The following is a 15,218-nucleotide window of genomic DNA, read 5'->3' on the forward strand; positions in this document are numbered from 1 at the left end:
AATCACGTTCGATCATATTTACCTATTTGTTTCATTACTAAGAAACAGCATAACGAGAATATGAGCAGTTGGAAATATCGTTCCCCCGATTTTCTTTAATTCATTTCAAGCGCGTCGCTCTTCTGTCTATCGAATTATATTTATTCATCGCAGTAAAATAACGCAACGGGACATTATCATGGCGGTCCTAACAATTACGAGAAATTAGTTGTCAATAATAATTATAATTAAGTAGCGTACGTATCTCAGAATAATAAACGGGAAGTGATTATCGACCAATAGATCGGTGGATATTATTTATGCAAATTATATGTAGCTTATATGTACCATCGCGAATCCGTCATGCTTATTATCATGCTTCCCTTCGAGCTGTTTCTCAAATGGAGATGATTTCTAATTTCTTGTAGGCATCGAAACGATCAAGTTCGAAATCATTGACAGATAATCTGTGCCATCGATCGCCACTGATCGATACAGAGTTAGTTGTAATTGCCGATTATCACGCGAAAAAAATAGCTGACGAGACCGGCTGCCTCCGTTCGGAGATAATGTTAATTCTTTGTGCGGTGCACCAACGAAGAAACGGTCGGGAGACACGCGACCGTATCTATTAGAGTCATAATTTAGAGTAAACAAATTTATACGAACCTGAGAATCGGGTATCCCGAGCGCGGGATTTCGCGGAAGGGAATACGGCGGCATCACGCGAGACTATGCGCAGTAGTAAACGTCCAAGTGATTTGCGATAGAAAATCGCAATTATATTTCTGTAATAGAGACGGCTGAAAGAGATTACACGCCGATACGCGTAAATCTGTTTTTAGATTAGAAACTCTCATATTATATAACTTCCGCTCACTTCAAGATTTACAGATAATCTTTGCTCAGTGTGATATTCATAGATATTATGTGAATTAACGCCTTAAAATTTTGATGCTAGTGAGATTGAAGGAACAAGAACGTCTAATGAACGTCTTTCGATCAATTAAACTAAAGAAGGGTAGATAAATGTGAATGGAATACAATTGCGTATGTAACTGTAAGAAGAAAATAATTGTCGAGATGAACGTTAAGTGTATCGACGAGAAATAATTTTCTCATTACAGCTAATAACATCGGAGAGTTCATAATTCACTTGAGCGAATGAACCTCGTGCGAGCGCAAAGCAGCTTCCTTCTCTCGGATCTGCGTGGGATCATTGACATAACGAATTGAATGGAAAGGAAGGAGGGAGAAAGAGAAAGAAAAAGAGAGAGATAATAGGAGCGAGAGATATATGGAGAGACGATCGAGATCACCGATACGCAATCGAATACCGCTATTGCACACGCCGTCCGATGCGACGCCGTCTAAATGCAGCCGCCAAGAGTATTCCTAAAACTAGGAATAAACTAGGAGATAAACTATTTTCTATGCAGTGACTGTCGTCGGAATCGAGAGACCGTCCACTGTACTGGTCGTTCATTCTGGCGGTTGGCGATTCGAAGCCTTATCTTATCTCAGAGTTCTATCAACGGAAAGTTGACACAGTTACATCCATCGTGCTAAAATTTCCTCTCCAAATGCAACATAATTTTCTTCTTAAAAACAATAAATAAATACTTCCCCCCCCCAAAAAAAAACTAGGTGACAAAAATAAGACAATAAAAGACAATGACTTAAGACAATAAAAAGTTCTGAAAGAAATGTTAATAAACTGCTCTTTGGATTTTTTTTTCAATAAATTAGAATAATTTTATAAAAAATATAAAATACAAGAAATATCAAACAATTAAAAATAAAATTTAATTTAATATTTAAAAAACGAAATATTCTTCTTCTTATTCTTTTTTAAATTTCTTTTTAAATTTTTTTTCTTAATTGATAAATAGCTAATATACGTTTATTAAGCATTTAAATAAGCCGAGTAACAAATTACGTTGTTAGAGAATTAAAAGAACATAGTTAATAATACAGCGGCACTTCGTCTTCGGTTTATAGTAAAAGCGCGGCCTAACGTCGAACTAATAATTATTACCTCCAGGATAATACCACTTTCCATGACTTAAGTCGATTAATCACGTTAGCATTGGGTCAGTTTAATCCTAGTTTTTAGCGTTTAACTTCCGCGCAATTCGATGCGCGCTAGCACGCGACTTAACGTCGTGATTTATAGCGCGAAAGCGCAATCAGGCGGCGCGCGATGATTTTATTTAGTGACCTCTCTTCTAGCCTCAGCTAACAGTTATCGCGATATGCGGTAATTAGGAGCAGACAATGAAAAACGTAACAAAATCCGCCCATCGTTTTTATACTGCGCGTGAAGAAAGTGAAACGACCTATTTTTCGGTTTTTGTTCCTCCTCAACTTAGCGTAAAGTATGTCCCTAATCGCTTCACTTTATACGGTACTCCGTTCTTCGCGCGTCACCAATCTACCTCGAGATCAAACACGAAAGATCGGAACAAGCACAGGAACAGAAGAACACTCATCTCGCACTCGGTCTCGTTTCGCCCGCGGTGGTTGCTTTTGTATTTGGGTTAATGCATGTTAACGCATCAAGTCCGAAACCACTCCCAGCGCCATAAATCTTCGTCCTCGGATTTATTGTCGCTACACTAGACACAGTGTATCATCTCACGAATAGTTTCAACGCGAAACTATTGCTAGACCCGAGGCAAGCATTACTTGCGTGGCCACTCGTGAATACTTCAAATTTCAATAGCTAATCAAGCAAGACTTCTTGACTTTTTCTATTTGTACGTAGGTGATTGAACAATTTTATTTTTTTATAACAAATATATTTACAGAATGGTATCTTGGGAAAAAATTTCTTTACTCTGCATTTACGCATCTGTAAATCCATTGATGAATTTGTATTATTTTGAAACGCAAAACAATACGATGCTCCAATTTTTTAACATGCGACTTTCTCATTCTGTTAAAAAAAACTACTTCATGTTGATAACTATTTTTCATACAATATGTACAAATTCGCATAAATATAGTATTCCTTTACAAATCATAATCGTTACATCAAAAAAGCCATATTGTATTTGAATACAGTTCAAAACATATTGAGTCTCATAGAGTTCGACTCTTCATAGATTTTATGGCATTTTATTTATGCAGATGCTTAAGAAACGAAGCGACCGAGTAATGACTTTTGGGTTATTGCTTTATTATCGGTAATGCTATTGTTGAAGAAATATACCGTTTCTCTTTATCAGATGCACACACGAGTCGGATAATTTTCATCTCGTCATCGTTAAACCTCTCTTGCGCTCGCATCAAATTTTAAAGTGTAAATACTTGCATGACGCCTACAGAGTCCATAATATTATTTTGAAATAGAATTTAAAATTAGAATTCTAATACATTCCTTCCTTGGTACACACTACTGATCCGCTAGAGTTCTGACAGACATTTCAGAATATAATATGGAATTTTTATGTTTCGATTCGTTTTAAGATTGATGTACCTACTTACTGTTAGTTAAAAATTCTTTTATTTATTTACTAAGAAATATAAGCTGCCACTAAATAAATAATTTTAGTTAACAATTATCTACGAATATATTTTTCTTGCCTATTCATTGATCTACTCATTCCGTTATTATTCTTGACAAGTTTCGTTTAGTGCCAATATAAAAATATATGAATATATGAATACATGTTTAGGATTACATGGTATTATGGTGTATACGAAGTATTATAGGCTCTGGAGACTGTCACGTCATGCGTCTGAGAATTCTAAAAGTTTAATGCTCTTCGCAGATTCGTCTTCAATGCGGCTGCGGCAGTGCGAACCTATTCGCCAGTAACGAAACCGCCTGTATTAGCATAAAGCGATAGGTGTCGCAGACCGCCGACTCGATTGACTCGTAAGCAAAGGTTGATTGGATCCTCTCGCTTTACGATGCGCCGTTTGCAATTTAAACGTTTCCATTCGCGACGTCTTGAGGTCTGGCGCAGTGTGTTTCCGCATGTCTATGACCTCTCGACATTTTCCCGCCATTTCTTTATTGTGAAGATGCGAAGGGTAGAACGCACGACAATTTTAACTCAGAGAGACCCTAACGGATGTTTTGACCATCAGAAAATAACAAATGAATAGATATTTCGAGAATTAGAATTATACTGATAAAATTGTATTGTAGTTTCTAATATAATTACATTGTATTGTAGTTTCTAAAAGATGAAACTCGTAAGATAAAACTTAAGTGTAAAACTTAATTTATTTATATCCTTGCTGCAAATTTTTAATTTCTAATACAAATAATTTTATGATTTCTGTCTAGAAATTAGAAAACAAGAGATTGTAGAAAATCGGAACTAATTTTGCTGTACATTCACATATGCGAACATAATAATTTCTTCTAAAACGCCGCTCGAACTTTCTATTTATTAATAACACGCGATATCAAAAAAGCTTCATGCTTAAGCGACACTTCGAATTGATATCTTTTAAGATGAATAGATAGATTGTAAAAATTTATATGTTAGTTCTAAATGTAAGTTCCAATTAAAATATATCTCTCCCCCTCCCCCTCTCTCTCTCCTTTGTTTAGATCATGAACGGGATAGTCACTGTATAATTCGCTAAACGGTTATTCGGAGGATCATGAACAATGTCCTTGTCAGATTCAGTAAGTCGAACACCGTGGCTCCTTGGGTGGTCTTATTAATCTTCAGTCTCTGTGACTTCCTTCATGCAAGTTCCGTGACTCCATATAGAAATCCATCGAGTGCTCATGTATTAAAAAACTGTTTAGGATCTTTATATGGAATTTAGCGTTTTTACAAATCGCAGTACGAATGAATAAAATGTTATTACATTTTTATTTCATTTCTCGTATGAAACGAGCGAAATGTCACGAATAAATACACAAATAGTGCAGTTTATAATCATTGCAAACGAGTAATACATATTATTCAAATTTTAACATAAGTATAAAAAAATGAAAATGTAAAATTAAAGTAAATTTTATATTTTAAAATATTTTGCTCCATTTCAATTTGATATATTTAAGAAATATCCTTTTGAGAATGCTGTTCGAGAATTCAAATATGCAGCAAACATAACGTAACAATCGAATAAATCGGCAATCTCCTTGAACCTGACCAATTTATCCTATGACAATTTTTATCGAGCATTATCCAGCATGTTCTCCATTTGGAGGCATCGACAATGAAATCTGGCGCAACCGGCTCTTCTTAGCGGAAGCAGTTAACATCGCAAATGGAAACTGGAAACGATTTACGCGACGATCAGCTTTCAAGCTCGAGAATCTCTCAACACATTGATTCTCTAGGAAGAATCTGTTAAATACCATTAGACTTCCTTCGCGAGTATGGAGTGTGCTAATTACTGTGGTCTGCACATAATTTTCCAATCGTGCCGCGCGAGACATCTTTAACACACGTACTCCATTTTTTTTTTCGTTCCTTTAAATCAATAATATCTAATATACTATGATTTATTGTAGTATTATAGTATAATTCTCGCACTTTCATCAATTATAAAACATAATTGATTTTATCCATTTAAATTTAATACGTAAACTTTAAACTGTCAATAATTTCGCTAATACATATATCCTTTAAAAATTTTTCTATCGTAATCTATGATTCATTCAAAAAGATTCTTTTTTAAAAATTCAAAAATATTCTAATTTTATTGTCTTTTCTTTTATAACAAATATTAAACTTCATAATCTTTCGTTTTTTCAAAATTAATTAAAATTATATCATTGTTGTTATAATTAATTCGAGATTAATCCGTATATTAAATGCATAAATGCACTTGACTGTAATATACGTACAAGCAATACGTGAATAACAAATATAATAAAAATTACATAACAATTTTTCTGTAAAATATAGTAATCTCATACAATATTGGCTAATTTTCGTTTTGCTCGTAACCACTGTAACTCTTACACGCGTTCTTTAAGTCTCATCAAACTATGTCGCAGGTCACAAGTTTGTAATAATCAAGTCAATTTTAATATTGACGATTGATCAGATTGGTTGTCATAACAAGCTTGCGATTCGTGACACAGAATGTACGACTATTGTAGATGAGGCTTTACAGCTTATACCACTTCAGGTACGATATTTTTTTTTCCATGCAAAAAAAGACCCCGTGCACAGGAGGCCGCGCATTAATAAGAGGAAGTGTCTAATGGACTTCCGCTGCGTTGTTCTTTATTTTCTATAGCGTCCGCGGCCATGCGTTTGTTTGTAAATAACGTCATGGCGTAATGAGCCGTGTAATGCGGCGGCATTTATTCGGCTCGTTGAAGATCGCTTTATTCACGGTCGGATCAAAAGATCCACCGGCGGCCGTGCTACCAGATTTTACGATGTCGTGATGGCAATTTGATCGCTATCTGCATTATGATTAATAACGACAACTTCCCTTTTCCACCTAATGATCCAAGGTGCGCCTCGACAATCGACAATTGACAAATATGAGAATTTTGTGAAAGCGAACGATCATTAAAATAAAAATTCAACGGAAAAAAGAGCTCTGAAAAGCGTATACTCTTACAAGTTTATTTTATATGTTATAAAACATTATGTATTTTCAAAATATTAATAATGTCATAACATACATTCTCAATGTAGAAACAATATTAAAATGATGGATTATCTCTGTTTTATATCGATTTCTAATTAAAAAATTACAGACAGCAATACATTCATTAATTTAAGAAAGATTTTACTGCAGTAAATTTTTCGGTTAGCAATAGCCATACCGAAGTTTATATGATCGGCGATAATTTCATCAAAAACATCATAATTAATGTTTCAGAAGGCGACGCGACGTTTACGGCAAATAAAAGGGGGAGAAACTCATCTAACTCAATCATCGTTGACAGGCATAATAAGGCTCCGAATTAATCCAATTGTCCTGCTCATAATCGAATTGCGTAAGAAGCGAGAAATCGATAAACCACCCTCGATAAGCGAACGCAGTCTCGGAGGGGCAAACAACTGGGCAATTTTGCTATTAGCTCGTGCAAACAAGCAACCCCGCATACTCGGACGTGATGAGTGTAATTGCGGAATACGATTGACCGAACGGACGATAATTCCTCGTTTTCTCGTATCCATACTCAACACGCCGCGCGTCGATCGGAGGAACGCGCTGCGAGAGGTGAACAGCCTCCATTGTAGAAGCCACTTGATTCTCGCTTAAGTAGATATGATTGAGGACCGCCGTGGGGACGATCAATGAGCTACTAAGTATAGCTGGCCCATGAGTCCGGCAAACGTTCAATCAACTCGCGCGCAACATGGGATACCCGACGCAACACGGCTCGCCCGATGTACCACACGAAACGCTTCAATTGAAATCGCGAAACCCCCGGATACGCACGGTGGCGATGCAGAAGCTCGCGGCGATACGTCACGCTTCGCTAACTGTTCGCTCTAAAGTTGTATATGCAATCGTGTCACGAAAAATCGTACCGTTAGTCGCGATTGAGCAAAAAAAAATAGACAAGAGACATGTATATAGAAATCTGATAAAATACGAAAAAAAAAAAAATACGTGACGCGTGAATATGAAAATTTGACTCAATTTGCAAATTACTGCAAATTACGGAACTCACAATTATCATAAGTATCGCACTAATAATAAAAAAAAAAATATGATAGCGCCTGGATATACATATACATATATATATGTATATATATATATATATATATATTTGACATAATATCGCTAATTTATATCCCGATCCTGAATCCTGTTTAATAAAAATGTGGTAAATATGTAAGATTAAAAGACGGTATATTCTTTACAGAATTCGTCCTTCCATAAAAGGAAAATATTTTTTTACCTGAACTCGTAGCGCGATCAGTGAGTTAATAACGTGATTACAAAGGAAAAGGCCTCGGTGGCTTTGGCGGCTCCGACATTCTTCACAAGAAAAAGAAGCGTGAGAATAGTCGGCCAATCGACATGTACGTTTCGTTAGCGAATCTCAAATTTACTGCCTTTCACATGTCTCCAACGACATCGAGCAATAAAATTTCACGATGTAGCGCGAGAAACAATAAAGTGAGTGAATTAAATTGCGTTCTAGGTATAATTTCTCTTCACCTGCACGGTATAATAATTCACCGCGAAAAATAGTGCTGCATCGATATCAGCTGATCATTAGCGCGTATTTATATTTCGTGCTATTTCTCGCTTTCGCGCGAGAACCTTTGACTTTCAGCCGCGTTGAGAGCGTCGCGTTGTTCAGCAGCTATAATTAGAATAAATGCATGTTCTAATGAAGACTCATTTTAGCTTTTCCAACAAAATACTCAAAGTTCAAATCGTGAGAACACAAACCTAGATAATAAAAACTGTAACACTTTTGTTAAACATAAATAGAAAAATTATCTACAATTTATTATTAATTATTAATATTTCTCATTATTTTACTAATCCCTATACTGTGAATTAATCACGTCAAATTTTTTAAATATAAGAATAAATTTTATCATATTTTTATATATCCTGAATTTGAGAAAGAATTTAAGAGAAGAACAATAATTGATTACATCAGAGAATGAGAAAGCTAATAAATTTTACATACCGAGACATGTACTTGTTGACAACCGAGGTTTAGCAAATATTTGATATATGCATATCTCAGGAATGTTATTTGAATATGTATGATGAGAGAGATATGCATTATTAATACATCAAATTCGAAAACGTGCAAGAGCAAGGGGATTAAAACATTCTAAAAAAATCTTCGCGGCTCTTCCTTTTTATTCTTTTTATCAATACGAAGTATGCGTTGCGGTTATTGCTGCTGTTAAAGTCCAAGTTGATTTTCTCGAGCCGGTTGCGCGGCAAAACTAGTACACATCCCACCGCATTCTTCCTGCCTGTGTCTTGTCGATTGTCCGAGAATTAACTGCCATGATACGCGGCGATACCAGATCGGTTCTTACAGGAGTCAGGATCTCGCGGTACGACGTGTTCAAAGAATTTCCGCGAGTGAATTTTTCTGTTTGGAACAAGAAAACGTAATGCAGAGCCAATTGTGGGGATTTAATTGAGCGGTGAGATATCCGTTAATGAAAATAACTTCCAGAAAATTTATGCATGTCGAACTGTGGGGTGGAAACACATCAATCCAAAATCGTCACGCTTATAAGAATATGAAAATGTGAATTTTCTAGTAATCTCATACAGTGTTAATCAGAAAGATTTAACAAATTATTGTCATATAAATGAAATTCAATAAAAAGAAATTATTACATAGAAGCGCAATATAGAATAACTCTGTAGAATTATTATTATTATTATTATTTTAACATATTATTTTAACAGAATTATTATCTTAATATATATTTAGTTAAATGCTAATAATGATCGAAATGACTATTGCAAAATATGTACGTTGAATTCTTTTCGTAGTATATCTATTCATTGAGATTACAAATTCAATTAATCAAGTACATATCTTAATAGTTCAAATAATGCTTAACGTTTCACGTTTATATAGAATTAATTCTTTATAATCCATTTTTTATCATATAATTGCAATTTAGTCTCACATGACAAGATTTTCAATTTTCTCAGAAAAAAATCTAAGGGATAGCAAATAGCATATTCTCTCCTATTTTTCTCTCTCTCTCTTCTCACGAGTCTACCCAGTCTGTCGGCCTTCGCCAAAGGAAGCGAAATCAAATGCATTCTAAGCTGCTGTAAGTCATTCTCGACAACATCCTCCTCTACTCATAGCACCCTCGTGCGTGGGCAGTGGCGTTTATGTCGCACGATGGGCGGATTATGTTCCACGACTTGCCAACAAACCCGCGAATAAAAAAAAAACGAATGAATCGTACCGATGAGATCGCTAAGCCACGCCGTCAATAAGATATCCACGTGCTAATGAAACACGACAACCGGCGTAAAGGCATGTCCGATCGCATGGCATGGTGCGCCGCAAACATAGCCACGCCGACTACGCAGGTTACGGAACGATGACAGCAGAACGAACGCTATAGGAAAGAGTGACGACCGATTCTTCGCACTTGATTGCCAAATACACCAAAATAGAGATAGGGACATAGAGATAGGATTATCATATATGAATGACTAGACGACTCATTGATTATTTTTATTTACTGCGAGAAACTTTTATATCTGATGAAATATTACTTTCTCTTCTTTATTATCAAATCGACAATCGAGTGCTGAGAAAACATAGTTAAATCGAAAGAATAAGTATTCAAATTGATGATACTGAATACAAAATAAAAATAATTTATTAAAAATAATTTATTACAATTGAATTATTTGTTATTATATATTGGGTTGTCCGGAAAGTTCGTGCCGACTAACCTATATAATTTAATAAATGTATACTAAAATTTAAATTTTCCTTCAACATCGACATGAACTTTTCAGATAAAAAAAAACTTTCCAGACCCAATAGTTCATTATTAATATGTTTTATTATACATCTCATGCATTGGCTAAAAAAAAATAAATTCTTTGTCGCAGAATTTATAATATTTATTATAATTCATTGTATTGACTCAGATTGTAATAACTTGTTTTATATTAAAACATGAATAAGTAGCAGATTTTTCTAAAATTCAACGTAATATTCTTTTTCATAAAATCCAATTTCAAACAAAATTTAAACAATTAAATTCACAAAAAATTTATTAATTCGTGCTTGCAAATAAACATTCGTAAATGCATTTTGAAATACACTTTGCAACTTTCTTTATTCAATTTTTCGGTTTGCCGTTAACGTTTCAGAAACATTGCCGGTTCTGTCGTATCTCATTAGCACGCATACTCATTGACAAGTTCATTACTCCGTTCATTCACTGTCGAGGCAGGTCGCTCGCCTCTCGCATCGCAAACACTGCCGGTTGCAAGGAAAGTCAAGAAACATGTTTGAGCACCGAGGTTACTGCAATAGACGAGCGCAAATCGGTTATAATAATTCGCAATGGTTCATGGTATCTTACGTTACCACAATTCTGAACTTAGGGAGACATGAATCAAAAGATTATTGTTATGATAATTACATTTGTACAATGTCCGTATGTTTTGCATAAACTATATACAACAGCGAGTGCATCGGAAAGATCGGAGTTAATGCGATATCGTAACATAATATTCTCCGTTTTTTCTACGGAAGAAATTATTATTCCAGATATTTGACTCAATGTATTTTTTAATCAGCTTTATGACAATTTACAAGAAAAATTATTTTCGTTATGATATATAAAACTATCTTTTATAGAACCATTTTTCAACTAACTTTCTTTTTATCTTTCAAGGTACAACATTTATAATACTGTAAAAAAAGATTTACTAAATCAATCTAATAAACTTTATTACATCTATTATTTTCAAAGCAATATCTGTTCAAAAAAGAATCGCGGAATTTTTTACGTTTTTACTAATCATTAAAATGAAGATTAATTTTTACTTTGTATATAACTTTCCATATCTCAATTATTATATTGCATTCTTTTATTCGTAATATTTACTCGTTAAACTCGTACCATATTGTACTAAATTATACTTAAATCATAAGTAATTCTCAAAACATGTCTATAGATTAGATAGAGGCGATAGTTCTGCAACTTTAAAACGTGTTATCATACGACAAATAAAGAAAGCGATAACCGAGAGCAAAAGAGCTTTAAAAAAGTAAAATTTGCCCATGAAATGGTACAAATTATGTGATACGTAAAAAATCGTGCTACAAAACGGCGAATGCTATAAGCTCATTTTTATGTCGAAACTGCGGACGTGGCGTCATTTCGATAAAGGGTCTTGACTTTGCAAACTTGTCGGCGGCGGTTACCAAAGAGGCGAGCGTGGGAGGACGCGAAAGGAGATCAGCGGTCGAGAACAGCCGCGAGACTTTAAAGTACTGTCCGACCCAGTCAGGCCCGTATCCGCGAGTGATTCGTTTGGCCAGGTCCATGACGAAAGATCGAGTGACAAGCGAATGCGCCGACAATTTGCATACTCGTTCGTTACAATTACGCTTGCGTTGTCGGCGTGAGAGTCATCGCTTGTTAACGATGCCCTCAGGGAGACGAATTAAACCGAGATTGTGACATGTGACATAAAAGTTTGCAGTACCCCAAGTACCGTGTAACAAAAATATTTAGGATTCAACTCAAGCGAGAAAATGCATTTGTTCTTAATTATTCAACGTAACTTTAGAAATAATAAACATTTGAAAATTGAAAATAATCATTAAGAGTCAAAAGAATAAAATTAAATTGTAATTTGAATAAATATAATAAAAATTCGAACAATAATAGAAACAATTGATTGCATAAAAGCATAAATCAACATTAAAAGAAACGTTTGATTAGATTAATTAGAATTTTAATTGAAAAATGAACGAATTAACATTTTCTGATTAAATCTACTAGAATTCTTAATTAAAATAACCAGAATGTTGATAGATACAATCAAAATCTTCTAGTTCGTCTATTTTAAATCAGACATTTTTCTTAGTACATTTAGAAATAAATATAGTTTTCTGAATGAGTCTATCCATTAAATCACTAATGTATAATATAACTTATCAAACAATAACTTAAGTTTAAGTTTTTTACATGTAATGGAATCAATATTTTTCTTTGAAACTTAATTATGTCCGTGCGTTAAATTATGAAAGGATTATTACGAAATAAATTGCGAGTTAATGCGGAAACTTCTGTTAAATACACGTCACGGATTTTCAGTACTTTGTTTAGCAGATAATATTTCCGTCGTAAACTTCATCGCAGCTTCGGGATGTAAGACACGCATTCGTGCGAGCACGTGCACACTGGAATAACATCATGCAAGTACAGCAATTCTATTCACACTCACTGGAATCTCCCCAATGAAACTCTTTCACGCGTGAACGAAGTATAAGCATCGATTCGACGCACGAGTAGCGTTCATATTTTTTAACAGCCGCATGACGAGAAGTAGCCACTTTACAAGATATATGCCGCCTACGCTACACTTCAGCCAGAATTTCAAGTATCCGGTGCGCGAGTTTAGTCGCCGGTAAATCACGCAAGCCTACATAAAGCGTTCATCGAGTAAGAACAGCTGGCGTGGCGGATCGGCAGAAATAACTTGCAAGTTTTCCTAGATCGTACACCTTCGATAAACGGTCATTCCGGAAACGAAATTCTACGTTTGTAAACAAGGCTATATTTTTCGTCAATTAATCGCTAATAAATCTAGCAATATTTTTTAAGCATTACAATAATTTAACTTGATCAAAGATTATCAACAAAAGTTATTTTAAAATCATTATTAAAGGACAGACACAACAATCGCTCTCTAAAATAATTGGAAACATACTTTTGCTCTATGCAAATAAAAAAAAATTCTTATTGTTATATATAAAAGTAAAAATATGTGTGAATTACTTACCGAATCCCATTCGTACTTCTTCTTCATCGTCACTATCGATATGCTTGATTCCCGCCACTTCGAAGCTCTTCGCGGATTGTTCCTTTCGTGAGGCAGAGGAAGAACAATCGCAGTTATCCTCGCCGCAGCCGCAGTCGTCGCCAGCGCATCTGCATCCCAGCAATGGATCGTCCGTATCTATATTCCTGCACGCCGGACAGGGGAACGTCATATCGTCGAGCGAGACTCTTTCGATTTTTCTCTCAACGGTGACAAGCAAACTGCCTATGTATGCCGGCAGATCCTCGTCGCTAATATCGTCTGGACCACCCGCGTTCCGCAGTCTATCCTCGAGATCTTTTGGTGAATCATCGGCGATGTCATCTCGCCGCAAAATACTTTCCTCGAATTGCAGAGGACTCTTCAGATTTTCCGATGCGATCGACCTGCTACGCATTTCGCATCTACTGCTCTCCTTCCATTTTTCCATTGTTGTAGGGGAGACCACCTTGGTGCATCGCTTCACTTTGGCGCGACTCTCGTCGCCGCCGATGGGACTAGAGGAATTCTTGGAACACACTCTGCAACTCGTGCTTCGATCTAGCTCATCCTCGTCGCCGTCGAGGTCGTCCTTCCAAGTATTGACACTGGACGCGGACCTGGACTTCATCACTGTGACAGTATGACCGGATTCGCCGATCGTGTGATTCTCACGACAGAATTGATGTTCCAGCCTATCGATCGACCTGGCCTCCTCCCGACGATGTTCAGCGCTATTAGTTTTGTTGATCTCGCGTGTCCTCGGACGCGCGTCCTCGCGCGATCTTCGCCGCGGACGACCGGTGGTTTTCATCACGCTCGATGGCTGCGCTCCGCTGAGATTTGTGCTCGTATTCGACGAGCTCGGCTGACCCTTGTTTGTCAGGTCCCGCCAGTCCATAAACTCGTCTTCACGATCCCAACCCAAAATCCCCGGGGCCCTCATCGACGTAGTTCGCCAGACTACTGCTATCTGCAACAGCAGCAGTTTTGATCGTAACTCTCTCTTACTTTTATTGTGTCCATATTAAGAATATTACAAGAATACTATGCCAAGAAATTTCCGATTTTAATATTAACAATATTTATATTTTTAAATCAATTTTTCCATAAGAAAAATATGAAGTAGTAATAATACCTATTGCCAATTAAATTTCAAAGAAATTGTTAATAAGTAAAAGAATCTAATTCTTTACTTAGTTTCAAATGAATTTTATTCAAACAATATTTTGACCTAAACTCTTATTATGAAAAATTAGTCAAAAGTATTATAAAATTATGAAAAGAAACTTTTCACGATTTCAACAGAAAATTTATTACAGGAGAATTTATCATATTATTGTAATATTTCTTATCAAGTATTTATAAAAGCATATTGAATTCAACCGGTCTGCGTAACTCATTGGCATGATAAATCAGCTAGCTTGGCACATTTCTAAGAATATGGGAAAACGTTATAAGCGTTATAAGCGTGACAATGCCGCGTCGGCATTCTCAGATATAGTCCTTTATTGCCCGGAGAGGAGCTTAAGCGCGCATCTAATAATGCGCGTGCCATTACGCGCCTGCATCCGATGACTGTTAATATTTATGTCGAGGACCCCGTCGAGGATCACGCGGGAAGAACGCTGAGAATTCCGACCGAGTCTTTTCGACGGTTGGAGGTGTCATTCTTTCGCAGCGGTATGGAGGACATCACTGGCGCGGCTTCCTTGTCACGAGAGAGAGAGAGAGAGAGAGAGAGAGAGAGAGAGAGAGAGAGAGGGGGGGGGGGGGGGGGGAGA

The 15,218-nt window shown here is 36.0% G+C and overlaps 1 protein-coding gene across 1 annotated transcript in view; it reads right to left on the reverse strand.

Moving 5' to 3' along the window:
- Window positions 1-15,218, reverse strand: part of LOC108686058 — a 229,839-nt gene that overhangs the window by 79,012 nt on the left and 135,609 nt on the right. The window contains exon 4 of the mRNA XM_018191122.1: window positions 13,417-14,407. Coding sequence (XP_018046611.1) covers window positions 13,417-14,407 — 991 coding nt within the window. The remainder of the gene's footprint in view (window positions 1-13,416; window positions 14,408-15,218) is intronic.

The sequence above is a fragment of the Atta colombica genome, unplaced genomic scaffold, assembly GCF_001594045.1.
Source record: "Atta colombica isolate Treedump-2 unplaced genomic scaffold, Acol1.0 scaffold163, whole genome shotgun sequence".
Taxonomy (NCBI): domain Eukaryota; kingdom Metazoa; phylum Arthropoda; class Insecta; order Hymenoptera; family Formicidae; genus Atta; species Atta colombica.